The sequence below is a fragment of the Idiotropiscis lumnitzeri genome, chromosome 17, assembly GCF_059441095.1.
Source record: "Idiotropiscis lumnitzeri isolate Australia: NSW breed Sydney's pygmy pipehorse chromosome 17, RoL_Ilum_1.0, whole genome shotgun sequence".
Lineage (NCBI taxonomy): Eukaryota > Metazoa > Chordata > Actinopteri > Syngnathiformes > Syngnathidae > Idiotropiscis > Idiotropiscis lumnitzeri.
In genome coordinates, this window is record NC_142407.1 from 9,576,243 (window position 1) to 9,590,991 (window position 14,749).

General features: G+C 37.6%; 1 protein-coding gene across 9 annotated transcripts in view; it reads right to left on the reverse strand.

Moving 5' to 3' along the window:
• Positions 1 to 2,191: 2,191 nt before the first annotated feature.
• ntm (neurotrimin) overlaps positions 2,192 to 14,749 on the reverse strand; it is a 26,585-nt gene continuing 14,027 nt past the window's right edge. Inside the window, exons 2-9 of one of the 9 annotated variants that reach the window (XM_088278918.1) lie at positions 12,724 to 12,814; positions 11,404 to 11,636; positions 9,268 to 9,393; positions 7,153 to 7,281; positions 6,345 to 6,465; positions 6,069 to 6,220; positions 5,268 to 5,303; positions 2,193 to 4,362 (exon numbers count right to left, since the gene is read on the reverse strand). In XM_088278918.1, coding sequence (XP_088135044.1) covers positions 4,262 to 4,362; positions 5,268 to 5,303; positions 6,069 to 6,220; positions 6,345 to 6,465; positions 7,153 to 7,281; positions 9,268 to 9,393; positions 11,404 to 11,636; positions 12,724 to 12,814 — 989 coding nt within the window. In that variant the 3' untranslated portion in view covers positions 2,193 to 4,261. Of the gene's footprint in view, positions 6,221 to 6,344; positions 6,466 to 7,152; positions 7,282 to 9,267; positions 9,394 to 11,403; positions 11,637 to 12,723; positions 12,898 to 14,749 lie in introns of all 9 variants that reach the window. The other 8 variants (XM_088278914.1, XR_015839560.1, XM_088278917.1 and 5 more) reach the window with 8 other exon arrangements.

The following is a 14,749-nucleotide window of genomic DNA, read 5'->3' on the forward strand; positions in this document are numbered from 1 at the left end:
ACAGCTGGGTGATTACATGATGGAGAATCATGATATTACGTGACCAGCTGCGAGCATATTTACTGCATCAGACGTGGCAGAATCGTGAGCAGCTGCAGCCAATCAGAGTCCAGTTATTCCTTGACACTTTGGTTTGCAAATTGAAGTAAACAGAATCCACCAATAAATAAGATATAAACAGATTACAGAAACAGATTTGGCAAAATCTTCCGAAAATAAAGTTATTTTGACGAGAAGTTCCTACCTATCACTTTTGTGGCGATATCTCCAGAGCGACGTGGGAGAAGCCGAGAACCTCTCATCTGTCTTACCGTACGGCACCAGATTGGCCCAGCTAAGAACCTCTCGACCGGCCTTCGGGGTGGCCACCCGTTAAGGACCTGTGATTGCCCACCGGACTGGTTTTGCCGAGATCCACTTGTCTGGCCTTCCCTGATCTGTCGATAATTTTGGTTTTGATTTCGAATTTTGTTTCCGGTTTTCCTTGCGTTCTGTCGTATGCATCTGTCTCGTTAAATTTGACTTGTGATCATTTACCCAATCCCTTGTGTAACCCAATCAGCTCCCTCAAACACTTTGTGTCTTGTCCAGTTGTTCTGCGTCTATCTCCTCTAATTTGCTTTTAGTTCCTCGTTCTCTTACAGTCTTTGTTGGTTCATTGTCTTTCTCAAATCTTTGTTTGCTGACTTGATCTAAGTCAAGATTGTTCGTTTAGTTACTTTGATTCTTGTTGTTTTAGACTTGTTTCAATTTTGTTTTGGATTTTGGCATTGTTTGTCTTTTGTTCTTTTAGTTCCCGGAGCCGCTTGAGGGAAGGGGTACTGCTGTGACTGGCTGTTCCTTGACGTATCGTGATATAGCCGTTGCTATGCAGTTGCTATGGTCTTTTATGCTTTGTGCCTTTATTAGGTCATATAGGCCAGATGCATTAACAGTATTTAAGCTCGAGTTACTCAGGGACACATTGTCAGAATGTGTCAGTAATTCGAAAAAAAATTAATTGTGCATGGATATTTTATTGATATATTCAAACTGGTAAAAATTGTGTCCCATGCACTTTAATGAGCATTGCACATATTTGAGGATGATTACCATTATTACTTCAGCAAAAAGCGGTCTACTTTATCTTCCAATGCATCACCTCAACAACTGAAAACCTCTTCACTACAGTTTAGTAATTCACAATTAATTTTTATCAATATAAAAACATTAAATGAATAAATCACATGGTACTCACTGTAGATGCTAATTTGAAAGTGCCCCCCAGCCCCTGAAATAAATAAATAAATAAATACAAAAATTAATAAATAAATAAATAAATAAAAATAGATAGATAGATAAATAAATAAATAAATAAATACAAAAATGAATAAATAAATAAATAAATAAATACAAAAATTTATAAATAAATAAATAAAAACAGATAAATAAATAAATAAATAAATACAAAAATGAATAAATAAATAAATAAATACAAAAATGAATAAATAAATAAATAAATACGAGGGCCCAAGTCCGGGCCTCAAGAGCCCCTCATCTAGCCTGTTTAAGGTGCGTGCCAATTCCAACACACCTGGTTCTAACGATCAGATCATTAGCATGTTTTGCAGAAATCTAATAATGTTCCTGATGATTTAAATCAGGTGTGTTGCAGTGGGGCTGCATCTAAAACAGGCTGGCGAGGGGAACTCAAGGCCTGGACTTGGACACGCCTGACCTCCACATAAAGTACTTTTTTATTTTATTTCATTTCATAAGTTTAATTCCAGAAAAGTGCACCTTGAAAGTGAAATTTTAATCATGATCTGACATTGTCCTCCATCACAAAACAAGTTTTGATGCACAGAGAGGTCAACCAATCTGAAGCTACACGCAACTGAACCAATGAGAGAACGGAGAAACGCACTCGTCTCCAGGCAGCAGAGAAAATGTTCAAGAGGTGAATCGGCAATATGATTGACTAAAAGAAGAAGCAGCAATTTTGATGGCGTGTGTGTGCGTGGTTAAGGTCTGCACTTGAGGTTCTGAAGGCGTTCGATAAAATATATCCATGGCAACCAGTGTTGGGCATGTAACTTCCAAAATGTAATATATTACATAACTTGCATTTGAAAGTATTTTTTTTTACAATATTATCATTTTTGTAGAGTAATTCAAGTTACCTCAAGTTTAAGTTACTTTTTTATTTTTTTAAATCCGGGATTAATTAATTTACCAATGATTTTGACACTTTGAACGCAAAATGAAAAAGGCGGGAAGTGAAGTGGGTTCAGGTTTGGAATGAAGCAAGTTGGAAAAAGAGGGATTACGTGAGGAACCAGAACCTTTGCTTGGGTGCCTACGTTGGCCACCCCTCGGAGGTCCCGTGTAAAGGTCCAACCAGGCGCCCACGCAAAGGTCAGACGTGATGGGTAAATGAAGCTTCAAATCTGCTTCATGAACCAGTTGTAGTATTATATACTCCTTGATTGGAGCTGGAGGGATGTTTAGAACCTGGTGGTGACCTCTTCGGCTCTATTGAATCTGTTTTAAGTCTGCTTGGTCCATGACTGGTCAGCATGTACTTCCACGTGAGGAGCCGAATTTGGACCCAGAAGCTGACATGACACATTGCTTGTTAAGTAAGATTCTTTATCTAGGAAAATACAAAGTAATTACAGATTTAAAAAAAAAAACATGGAAGAAAGCTTGACATACTGACAATGTGTCACGGAAAAACTGGAGCTTAAATATTATAAGACATCAAGCCTATATGAAATAATAAAGGGACCAACCATGAAAGGTCCATAGCAACTGCATAGTAACTGCATAGCAACTGATACGTCAAGATATTTCAAGGAACAACCAGTCACAACAATAGCCAGACATTTTGTGTGTTCCAAAAAGCTGTATTCTCTGCTCTTAGACCAAAAAATAAATCCCATTTAATAATCCAAATTGGAGTCAAAGACTCCTGATTGCTTTTTTATTTGTGTGAATCTGTGTTTCTTAACCAAGTGCAATGCAGCCGCAAAGCTGCACTATTGTGTTCAAGGTTTGCCAACGAGACAATGAGCACTACGGCGTGGATTTATTTGTTGCTCTAGTATTGTAAATGGTCTTTGAATTATTCCGTGAAAAAAAAAAAAATCCACTCTACTACACGCTCAAATAAAGCACGAAAATGCTCCTCAAAATATCATTGGTACGATATTAGCATCCTATTTTGAGGACAATACTGTATTTGGCAGATTTGATAAGAGTGATTCCGTTCATACTGTACATTCAACTTCCTTTCCAAATAAGAAAATACTCAATTATCATATATAAGTTAAGGTACTTTTATTTCCCCTTTATTTCAAATATAGAAATAGTCAAGACGGAATCTTTACTTCCATTTTTAATGAAAAGGGCAATTTGATGTCAGTAAAAATGAATTTACAATAAATTGTCAATTCTTTGGATTATTTGTCATTAAATATATGCATATTATTACCAAATATGTGCCGTGTCTTAGAGTTGATGATTGTTGTGTTAAAACAATCAGCAACATTTTTAATGTGTTGCATTTTAAACCCACGAGGATTTCACAAAAAATGACCCATCGCTTCCTATTTTTTTCATTACATCATTTGGAAGCAAAATTATGCTTTCACCATTTTCATCCGTAAACGTCCTTGTTAGCAAAAAACAAAATAAACAAGGATATTTGCCCCCCAAAAAAAATGACAACTTCATATTTCCATCTCAAATATATTTTAAAATAAACTGGATTTAAAAAAATAAATAAATACAATGAAAACATTAGCATAGCAAAAGTAAACATCACTAATGGTTTTACACACACACGCATACATACACACACGCACGCAAAACTCACACTTTCAGCTGGTTTAACTAAATCTGTTCCTCTTCTCGCTCGAGCTGACCTTGAGGTATTTAAGATTCAGTTTCAACACTTGCTTTAAATATCACTCTTTCCACATTTGAGAGGAATATAAAATGCAAGTTAAGTCTAAGTCGATGCAAATATCAGACAATACTTGATACATTTGCTCCAAAACGTCGTGAGAAAATCCAATTCAATTGCAAAACATTTGTGCCATCTTTGAAATAAATAACCAAAAAAGTAAAAGGGAAACTGCACAAAATGAGCATCATCGGAACAGAGCAACTGTGGACTGCTGTGCAATGTCTGCAGATTTAAAAAAAAAAAAAAAAAAAAAAAAAGATTTCTCACTCAAAGATATAAAACAAAAATCTTGGTGAAATCAATTCCTCCTCAAAATTTCAGCAGGAAAGGCAGAAAAACTATGGAGAGAAGGTAGGTGTCAAATTGCACACTCAACATGGATCCACTGCCATCTTGAACTGCATTCGGTCCTGAGGCAGACGGGACAAAGTGTGAGTAAAAAAAAAAAAAAATGAAATTAAATAAAGCAGTGTACACTAAATATGTCAATCATATTCATATTTTCATACTTTTTTCGCAAGATGCTACATGCATACCAATTTAAGCAGCCCAAAGCTGAAAATTGTCTATTCATTACAACACACACCAATAAATTCATTTCTGAACAACAATTTTTCAGCAAAACTTCAGTGGCAGTTTACATCCAAACACGCTTCCAGAGTTACATTGACAACATGACGAAGCAATTTGACTATTCTACTGGTACACAATCACACAATGACTCCTCATTTCGATGATCAGTGACTCAACAAATATAATTGAACAAATAAAACACATTTCAAATAAAAACTAATACTGAAATAGAAAAAAAAACTAAATCTAAAACAATAAATTTGATCTAAAAACAAATATAAATAAAAAAAAACAAAATTAAATAATAAGGAAGTAACTATCCCAAAAAAATATATCCCAAACTATTATAAGCCTGACACCCACCACCACACTAATTCTTATCAGCACATGCATCCAGTATTTAAAATGATACTTACAGCGGAAAGAGAGCATGCAAAAATCAAAAGGAAGACAGAGAGATGGTTTGAAAGAGAAAAGAGAAAAATAAAACACGGTCGCAATATGAATAGCTGACATTGACCATTTTTACAAATATTTACATATTATCCGCAAGTTTTGGTCTCCTCATCCAAACTGCTGGTTGTCACACAGAGTGTCAACCATAATTAATCAAAACACATCATGTTATTTTATTATTAAAGAAAAGGCTTCCTCAAAAAGCCCAAAACTGATGTTGGTAAAAATGGCAATATCCGTCATGCTGGGCGGACTCCAACTATGTACGGCCATGTAGAATACTAACCTTGCAATAGTGTCGAGCTAGTCGGTATGATTACCACTACAAAGAGGGGAACAAATCAAACACAGCAAGACACAACAATTTGACCCACCTCACTGACTTTTGCAGTTTGGTTGCTAAGATACATAAATGAGTGCTCAGAACTCATAATGGTCGAGGAATATATCGGTAAAAGTGGTGTTGAGCAAAAATAGGAATTCTTTCTTTTTTTTTTTTATATATTCTTTGATTTAAAAAAAAAAAATTGCACACATTTTCCAGAGATTTAAACATTCACGAATCATTAAGGGTGTCTCGAGCTGATATTGATACACAGATATCGGTTCAACATCAGCCAAAAATCTTAGTATTAGATTTTGGTGGACAACATTCTTTTCTAGCGACCAGCATGAATGTAAAAATAAATAAATAAATAAATAACCTTAATTTTGTACTTCAAAAATCATCATTAGCTTTAGTGACTTTATTAGGGTGAGTTCTCGGGGTCTGTAAAATTTATTTGTATTTATTTCATTAAAGTGCAGAACATTCTCATGTTTGAAGTTGAATTTATGTTAAATATTTGGAATGAACGGGTCATATTTTTTCATACAAACGGTTGCTGACTATTGCTCTTTGTTTGAATAATATCACTGGATTGGTCAATTCTCTTGTAACATTTCATACTAGAAAAAATAAATAAATAAATAAATAAAAGCATGCCTGTTGAAGTCATATTGCAATTCAGAGGAAAATTAATGGAATTTTCCTCAAGTTTTATAAAAATATTTGAAGAGCGTGTGAATGCAAGATTCATGTACTTACCATACATAATAAAGCTTGTATTGGAACTCCCGAGTTTGTTGATCGCAACACAGGTGTAGTTGCCATAGTCATTATCAGACACGTTAAAAAATGTCAGTTTGGACAGCGATCCGGTGTTCACGATCTCCATGCCGTCAAAGCCATTGCTGAATCTGATGATAAAATAAATGAATGGGTCAGGATTTACGTTTTGAGAATTTGACATGGTTGATTGACAACACACAAAACAGAAAGCCTTCTATGCCATCATTTGAAACGTCAACAATAAAGTAATACCTTCTGTCATCTTTATACCACTCAAAGTCAGCTTCGGGCACCGCATCAGCCTCACACTCCAGGACTCCTCTTTGTCCCAGTCTTACGCCAATATCTCTTCCGTCAGACACAGTTGGAGCATCTATCACAACACAGGAGCGCAATGGTCAACACGTAAAAGCTCAATTATCCGAAGAGGAAATTAAAAGAATTTTTTGCTTCCGAGTATGATTTTAAGCAATTGACTAATGGATTTGAGCACGCTGTTAGCATTTTAAGACTATTATTATAGGTTGATTAGATTTGAGCGAAGGGGTGAAGTGCAATAAATATAGCCATCGCTATAGTCCAAGCTCATCTGTCAATTTGCCATATATATATATATATATATATATATATATATATATATATATATATATATATATATATATATATATATATATATATGAGCGAGCGAGAATACAGATTTAAGTCAACATATTTAATTTCAAACTCAGTCAATTTAATGTTTATGAGGTGAAATTGACTTTATATAATCAGTGGGGGAAAAAAAAGGTGAAACTGAGTAATGTTGTATTACTTGACTTTTGACTTGCTTAATCCAACTCATTATGTGACTAAAATCAATTCCAATTTAGTGGTGACGTTGACTTGCTTGATTTTCTTTTTTTTCCACAGTAATTTGGAACACTTCTGTTAAAATGTGAGATTTCAAAGAGTTCTTGCAACGGATTCTAAACAGCAGCAGATGGCAATTACCTTTAACAAATGGCACAGAATTTCAGAAACATGAATCAGCATTTGATGGACTAAAAAACCGAGGACTCACAGTTAACGGTGATGTCTATCGTTTGGCTATCTGTGCCGATGTCGTTGACGGCTGTGCATTCGTACGTTCCCGCTCTCTGTCTGGTGATCGACGGAATTTCCAGGTACTCGTTGTCTGTTGTCAGGTCCCCTACGCATCAGCAGTGTGAGAAAAGGGACCGTTGTTCACAAGTGTGACAAGAAAACAGATGTTGCTCCAGTTGTCAATTTTAGGTTTTGTGCCCTTTTCTCCGCCCTGGGGAAGTAACAGCTGCAATAAAAGCTGCGGACGACAGCTTGCCAACAGCAATTAGGGATTCTTCTAGTTAGACCACTGTCACTAAAAAGATTATATAAAATATATATAATAAAAAAATCAAAAATATTATCATCCTTATTTAACTCATTTACTGCCATTGACGGCTTAAGACGTCAAAGATCCATTTTTTTTTTTTTTTTTACTCGGCTGAATGAGTTAACTGAGCCCTCAGTTGTGTTTCTTTTGCCGGAGCATTTAAAAAAAACAAACATTTTTTTTTACTTCATTTGCATTTTACTAAAGACTTTGATATCATTCTGTGATTAGTGTTTTGTTGAGCCTACGCTCAGCTGTCAGAAGTCACAATTTATTTGTTTATGTTTGACATGTTTACAAATTCAACAAGGCTGTATTTGAAATTGAAAAAGGAGAACTTGAATATGACAGACAGGGTAAATAAAGAAAGATAGATTACCGGTACTTAATGGTATTTGATCATGTGAAAACGGCGACACAAAAGCAAAGTGAGCTATAAATTACTCCAATTCCTTTATTTTTGCTGACAAAATAATAATTCCATTATTTGTAAACAAACATTTTTCAGTGAGTTTGAGACTCAAATCTATTGGAAACGTTTGAGAAATAAATGTAACACAAACGCAACCTGTTTTCAGTGTTTGCGAGTAAGAAATACATCATTATCACATCGGTAGGAGTGCATATATTCAAATTCCCTTCAACACAGGTCGATATGTGCTTAAAAAAAAAAAAAAAAAACTAACTGCTGTGTTTGTTGTAACGTGGGATGGAAATTCTGATATATGTTTTCACTTAAGCGCTCCTCAAAGCAGGCGGTCGTTTATGTTCGCCGCTCTGGCGCATGCAGGGTCGGGATTTTTATGCGCTTTCAGTCAGCGCAAACTGAAGACGAGTGGTAAAATCACCTGCAAAATTTGTCCTCAAAAAATATTCTGGAAGAGACACTGACGTCTCCACTTTAGAGCGTATTTGTCGTGTTTTGCTCATGTCCTACTCACCCCTTTTATTTTGAAGGGCCAGTTCTTGTGACCCATTTCTTGTGCCACATCTTTCCTCATTAGCAGCCTCATTGGCCTCACCTGTTACCAGCTCAAAAGAAGCAGCCCTTCCCTTCTCCTCCTCCTCAGTGCTAGATTGTAGTGATGGGAAAATGAAGCTTCAAATGTGCTTCATGAACCAGTTGTTGTATTTTGGAGTCCTGTAGATGGCACTGTTGGTTTAAATAAAGGGTTTTAAAAAATGGCAAGTCAGTGTGCTTTCAGCCCAATGTTGAACAGAGAGTGCCATCTACTGGAGGCCAAAAATACTACAACTGCTTCATGAAGCACATTTGAAGCTTCATTTACCCAACACGACTCTCCAGCTCCTGCCTTTCCTTCTAAGTAGCGATGGCCATATGAAACCTTTGAAGCCTTTGAAACTTTCCATCTAATCGGTTCACAAAGTTTCGCAAAAAGATTCAGCTTGTGAGGCTTCATGTGCACTGATCTCGGAACTAATTTTACAGCGTTTTTGTCACGAGCTGTTTGTCTCTTTTTTTCTAACTGAAAACCAGAAAATTTAGTAAAATGATTTTATCCAAGCTTGTTCCTCAGACTATGCATTCATTCATTAATTCCTGCTATTTAGATTACATTAATTTGCATAAGTGGATAAATTATGCAAATTAATTAGGCCAATTTGGATCAGGCCAATTGATTTACTGACCCACAATTATGTTAGAATGATAAACTGGAAGAAGGTAAGGTGAAGGAAATGCACATAAAATCGGGGGGGGGGGGGGTGAAAGAAAACAACAACAATGTGGCAGCATTAAACCGAAAAATGTGTGCAGTTTACCTGAAGATGAAATGAGTTTCCAGCTAATTGAAGGTTCTGGTTTACCATCGGCTTGGCACAGCACGGAGACATTGGAACCTTCATTAATCACAATATCTCTGGACAGATTGATGATTTTTGGCGGTACTGTGAGGAATACACAAGTTGAATTAAGCATTTTACAGGTTTGAAATATGAAACTGGCAAATGCAGGATTTGAGATGTGCACTGTAGTGATGTATTTCCAACTGCATGCATGTGAATGTTATTGAAAGCATACTGGCAAAAGTCATTTTTATACTTCATCAGTAACTTTAGAGTTGATCAAACAAATTGGAGGCAAAAATGCTTTACACAAGAGTGGATTTTCACTCCCATCCCTTCCCACAAAAAAAAAAAATCAAGTAACTTAACATAGTAAAAAAAAAAATCCTGTCCCCGTCCTATCCCGAAGAAAATGTCTCCTATCCTGTCCTGCCCCTTTCAGAATGACTCTCACTCCCGTACTGCTCCCATTTTGGAGGTTCGCTACATTTAAAAAAAATGTAATTAAATAAATAAATCCTTTTTTTCTTTTTTTGCCACCTCTTCCTCATGGGAGCAGACGGGTGAAGTTCTCATCCTGTACCGACCCAAAATTACAGGTGAAACTGACTCGCGTACCTCTGCAATTACGCAGGATTCCCGTGCCCCGCTGAGGATTCCTGAAACAAACTCTAATGTGCATGAGCGGCGGCGCACGCGACATGCATGACTGTACCCTGTACATCAATCAAGTCACATATTTCCCAATGGATGATAGGTGGGTGTCTCCTTTTTTTTATTTTCTAATTCATTCACTGCTCTTGACAGGCAGCTATATCAATAGCATAAAACTGAAAGGGTTGGCAGTGATTGAGTTAATGTCATGTGATCAATCAACGTAATGGGTGCCGGCTTGAAAAGATGTCCGTCACGTCATCTTTTTACTAATATGCCATCACTAAACATTGAGCAAACAGGGATGTCGTTGTCTGTTGTTTCATTGAGTACCTTGGTGAAAGGCATCAAGTGCTTTTCCGGTATTCTCACGTATGTTGTCAAAAGACAGATCATTGATGCTGTCCTACACTGTTTCCTCTCCTCCGTACGTTCTCCTCCTCCGTTCTGCTCAGTCACAGCATTTAAATGTACATGCAACAGTTGAGAAATTTTGAGGCTTTTCAATCGTGTCAACTACTTTTATGGAATTGCTGAAACAAGCAGCGCAGGGCACTTGACCCTTTTTTGCCAGTCAGTCCCGCGCCCTCCAGCCGTGACGTAGTTACCGGTCGGGCCATGACTGTCCGAGTTTATTCATAAAAATTGTTGGCCCTAACCCTGTCCTGCCCCCGACGAAATAAATCGTCCGTGCATGAGACCGCCGCGGGAGAGATGCTAACAGCAGAGGTTTATTTAATGATCATTGTGTAAGAAGAGACGTGAGACAGCAGCGTGTGACACACGCCGTCTGTTCAAGCATGCCTGTATTTCCTTTTTCTGACTTCACATAACCCGCGCCTCCCACCTGCTTGTGGGGCATACCATTACAAAAGAGGGGGCGGGGGGTTGGGTCAATACCACAATCGCTTGAACAATAATTAGCAGGCCAATTTATGATTCAAATTTTTACCTGTTACCGTTTACCTTATTTTGGGTTTATTTTGGTGGCACGAGGGCCGGACTAGAATCCACCTTCTGCCTTGCTTAATTAAACCCTTTTTTAAAATTTGTCACCCCACCCCCCCACCGGACCGTTCACCCCCAGGACGGACTGTATTCATCGAGCACATTTCATATAGAAACTGAAACTCAAAGTGCATTACAGATAAATTCATTAACACCATCCGAGCCCCTCTCAACTGAGAGAACACGCACAAACATACCCGATGAATCCAAATGATTTAGGCTATCCGCACATCTTTGGTATCTTTGAGGACTATCACATCAGTAACAATGAAAAGGCTGTTTTTATTATTTTTTGAAGCAGCAAAATACCGAATTAAACTTTTTTTTTTTCGGGCTGTGTGAAAAGCCAAGAGCAATGAATAGTGTGCAAGTGAGGCATTCAATGATTTGTTAAAGGGATAATCGTTTATTGACACAATTTTTGGGGGGTGTCTTGAGATCTTTTGTTACCTTGAATAAGAAGGTGTACAATATTTGTTGTGGGTCGTCTTCTGGTCTGGACGGCACAGACATACTGACCCTCGTCTGTCATGTCCACGTTTTCAATCTTGATGGTAAACTCCTCTTGATTAAGTGTCACCAGACTCACCCTTGGATCCACGGACCATTTTTCATCTCCGGCATATAATATGCTTGACCGATTTAGCCATGCTGTGTGTGTGACAATATCCCCCTGTGCACACCTGGAAAAGGAAAAAATATAATTCAGTTATAGCATGAACATACTTCTTACAGCAGACAATTTTAATTGAGGGGAAATAAATTTACAAATATCAATTACCCGGCATCGTTTTATTTCTTCTTCCATAATTATAAATGTTAGCCTGTGTGGGCAAGAATTTAACTACACAGAACAAATTAATGACTGATATAAACTGCCGCAGTTATTGGTTGAGAATTAAACGGTTACTATTTCCCTCAATCATGATGAGAGGCACAGAGCAGGTCTGGGTATATTTATCGGACCGCGTGCGGCTCGGCCTTATGTAGGGGTTCAGCCAGTGGACGAGAAAATAGCCTCCCTCCGACATTGGAGGCAGCAGACACGAGGGCTCGCATTCCCCAATCGCCATGTGGCCAATGACGACTTGAAATGCAGAGTGGCATGATAAATGTTTCCCGTATTCTCCACTATGGCGAAGGGCGAATTCTATTGATGGGTAACTGAAGCTTCAAATCTGCTTCATGAACCAGTTGTAGTATTTTTGGCCTCCAGTAGATGGCACTCTGGTTCATGAAGCAAATTTGAAGCTTCATTTTCCCATCACTCGCGAATTCATCGTCAAAATTGGTCTGGCAAAATAATTATGCACATTGGCCTGTACAAAAACATCATCTCAAGTTGCATAAGAACCTCTAAGTATTTTCTCACTATACACAAAACATCTTCAAATACCACCAGTTATGACGCTTATGTTAAGATTACGTTGAAGATTCCCGACAGCATTTGAAAGCAGCATAAATCCTTCTATGTCCAGTAAGCCTCTGAAGGCGCAGAGGAGGGAAAAGGTCACGACTAGCTATCTCTTCGAGAACCGCTCGTCTATCCTTAGTATTATAAAAAAATGACCTGTTTTAATCTGTAACATCACTCTACTGTCCTCTTCAGTGACAAGTATATAAAGATGTACCACGTGTGAATTGACTGTTTTCCAAAGAATAAACTCCTGCTTTTTTTTCTCAGCGGCATAAACATGTAAAAACAGACAGCATTTCAATTATGCATCTCATTGTGAGAGTATTTATTTTTTTTAAATTGTGGTGACTCACCTGAGAAAGACTGTCTCTCCTTGTCTGACGGTAATATTGTCCATAAAATTTTTGTCAGACTGAGAATCGCCTTGACTGTAGACAGGCAAGCCTGCAGGCACAAGAAGCAAAATCCTCAGCGAGAGAAGAGCTGTGCACTTGTAAAAGTGTCCAAGGACAGACATTATCGTCAGCCTATAGAAGCGTGGGAAAAAAAAGACCCATGTGAACAAGGAGTCCACGTTGACCCAGTAAACATACTCCAGGAGATTATTCACCCCCCCCCCCCTCCAGTTCATTGGTCTTAATCCAAATCCAAATCAATCCCTTGTCCCAACCCGATTTATATTTTTTCAAGAATAGTAATCCGTCTTGACAGATTGCAGATCCATCAAACTAGCCACTTGTATCTGTCAAACTATCTTTACAAATATACGGCATAACTAACGTACGATTGCTGAACAATATCAACAATGGAGAAAAAATTAATCACAGTGTGATTATTGACAACTAATTTAAATACCACTTGTATGTTTATTTACCAAAATGTTTCTTTGTCTGGATTGTTACGACCCCTGGATTCTCTAGGGCGGGCGTAAGAAAACTACGGCCTGGGGGCCACATGCGGCCCGTGAAACGTTTTAATCCGGCCTGCCGAATTTAAAAAAAATTAAATGAATAAAACTTGTTAATGTTTTATTTTCTAAATATTGTGGTATGTCAAAGACCGATATTTTGTTGTAATGCTTTTGTTCATTTACATTTCAAATGAAATGTATTGTGTATATTTATAAGGACCGTGTTGATGAGCTTTGGAACGGTAATTAATTAGGCCTGATTTTACTCCAGTTCTCACCACTTCTAATTCTCATTAGATTAGACAATCTTATTGATGATGAAGCCTCTGATGGTCAGTCCAATATTTTTTGACAAAGTAACTCATGAGCTCCAATTCTGTGTGGTACTTAGTAAATAACTACGTGACCTACAACCATTTTGTATGAGAGTAGAAACTTGATTGAATGCGCAAGCAGAGAGCGTTATTCCGAAGGCTTTTTTTCTAACCAAATATTTCCCGCTCTCCATGTAGGAAAAAGACACTGGTCATTTGTTTAAAAAGAATGCATCCACACCAAACCGCGTGAGTGCGTATTTAAGCATCTTCACAAGCAAGTGTGGTCACCGACTATTGCACCTCTCAGTGTGGCTTGCTCCAAAAGATTTCTTCCCTCAACTGGCTCCTCAGTGACTTGCTATTTCTCTACAATGTCACTTTTTATTATTGCTGTGAAGAGCAGCCGCCCCCAACACAGTTCCCCAGTCCGCAGGATGTCATCCCCGCGAGGTGGGACTGGAGTAAAGACTTTTAACTCAGAAAGACTAAAGGTCAGTTGGACAAAATAGATTTAAAAACTCCAATAGAATAAAAAATAAGATGGATTTTAAAAAAATAGGTGAGTAGGGCTATGAAAAAAATGAATAAAATGGAAATGGTGAATTCATAAGTAATTAATAATAAATAGATGAGTTAAAGCTTAAAAAAAAAAAAAAAAAAGGTACATCTTGAGCTTCCTAATGGAAACATCAACAATCTCTACGGTGCTTTCTGCCCTTTGGCCGGCTGTTCCGGAGCCGCGGGCAATTGTCTTAATGGTTAAAGGCCTACGGGTTGCGTTTATGTTTAGTGATGTATTTTTCTACTGTCATCCCTTGCTAAAATGAAGCAAAATGCACAACTCTTTATTCAGCTTCTTCCACATAAACTATATAGGTTATGAATGTATAAATATTTAAACAGGATAGAAAGTAAATATGTACTCAAACACAGTATAATATTTGCCGGCGTTTTTCCTTTTTTTTATGACTGAAAAGGAATTACATGAGTCCAGTGCTAAAAAGCCAGCCAGCGAGAGTGTGTGTGTGTGTGTGTCTGTGTGTCTGTGTGTCTGTGTGTCTGTCTGTCTGTCTGTCTGTCTGTCTGTCTGTCTGTCTGTCTGTCTGTCTGTCTGTCTGTCTGTCTGTCTGTCTGTCTGTCTGTCTGTCTGTC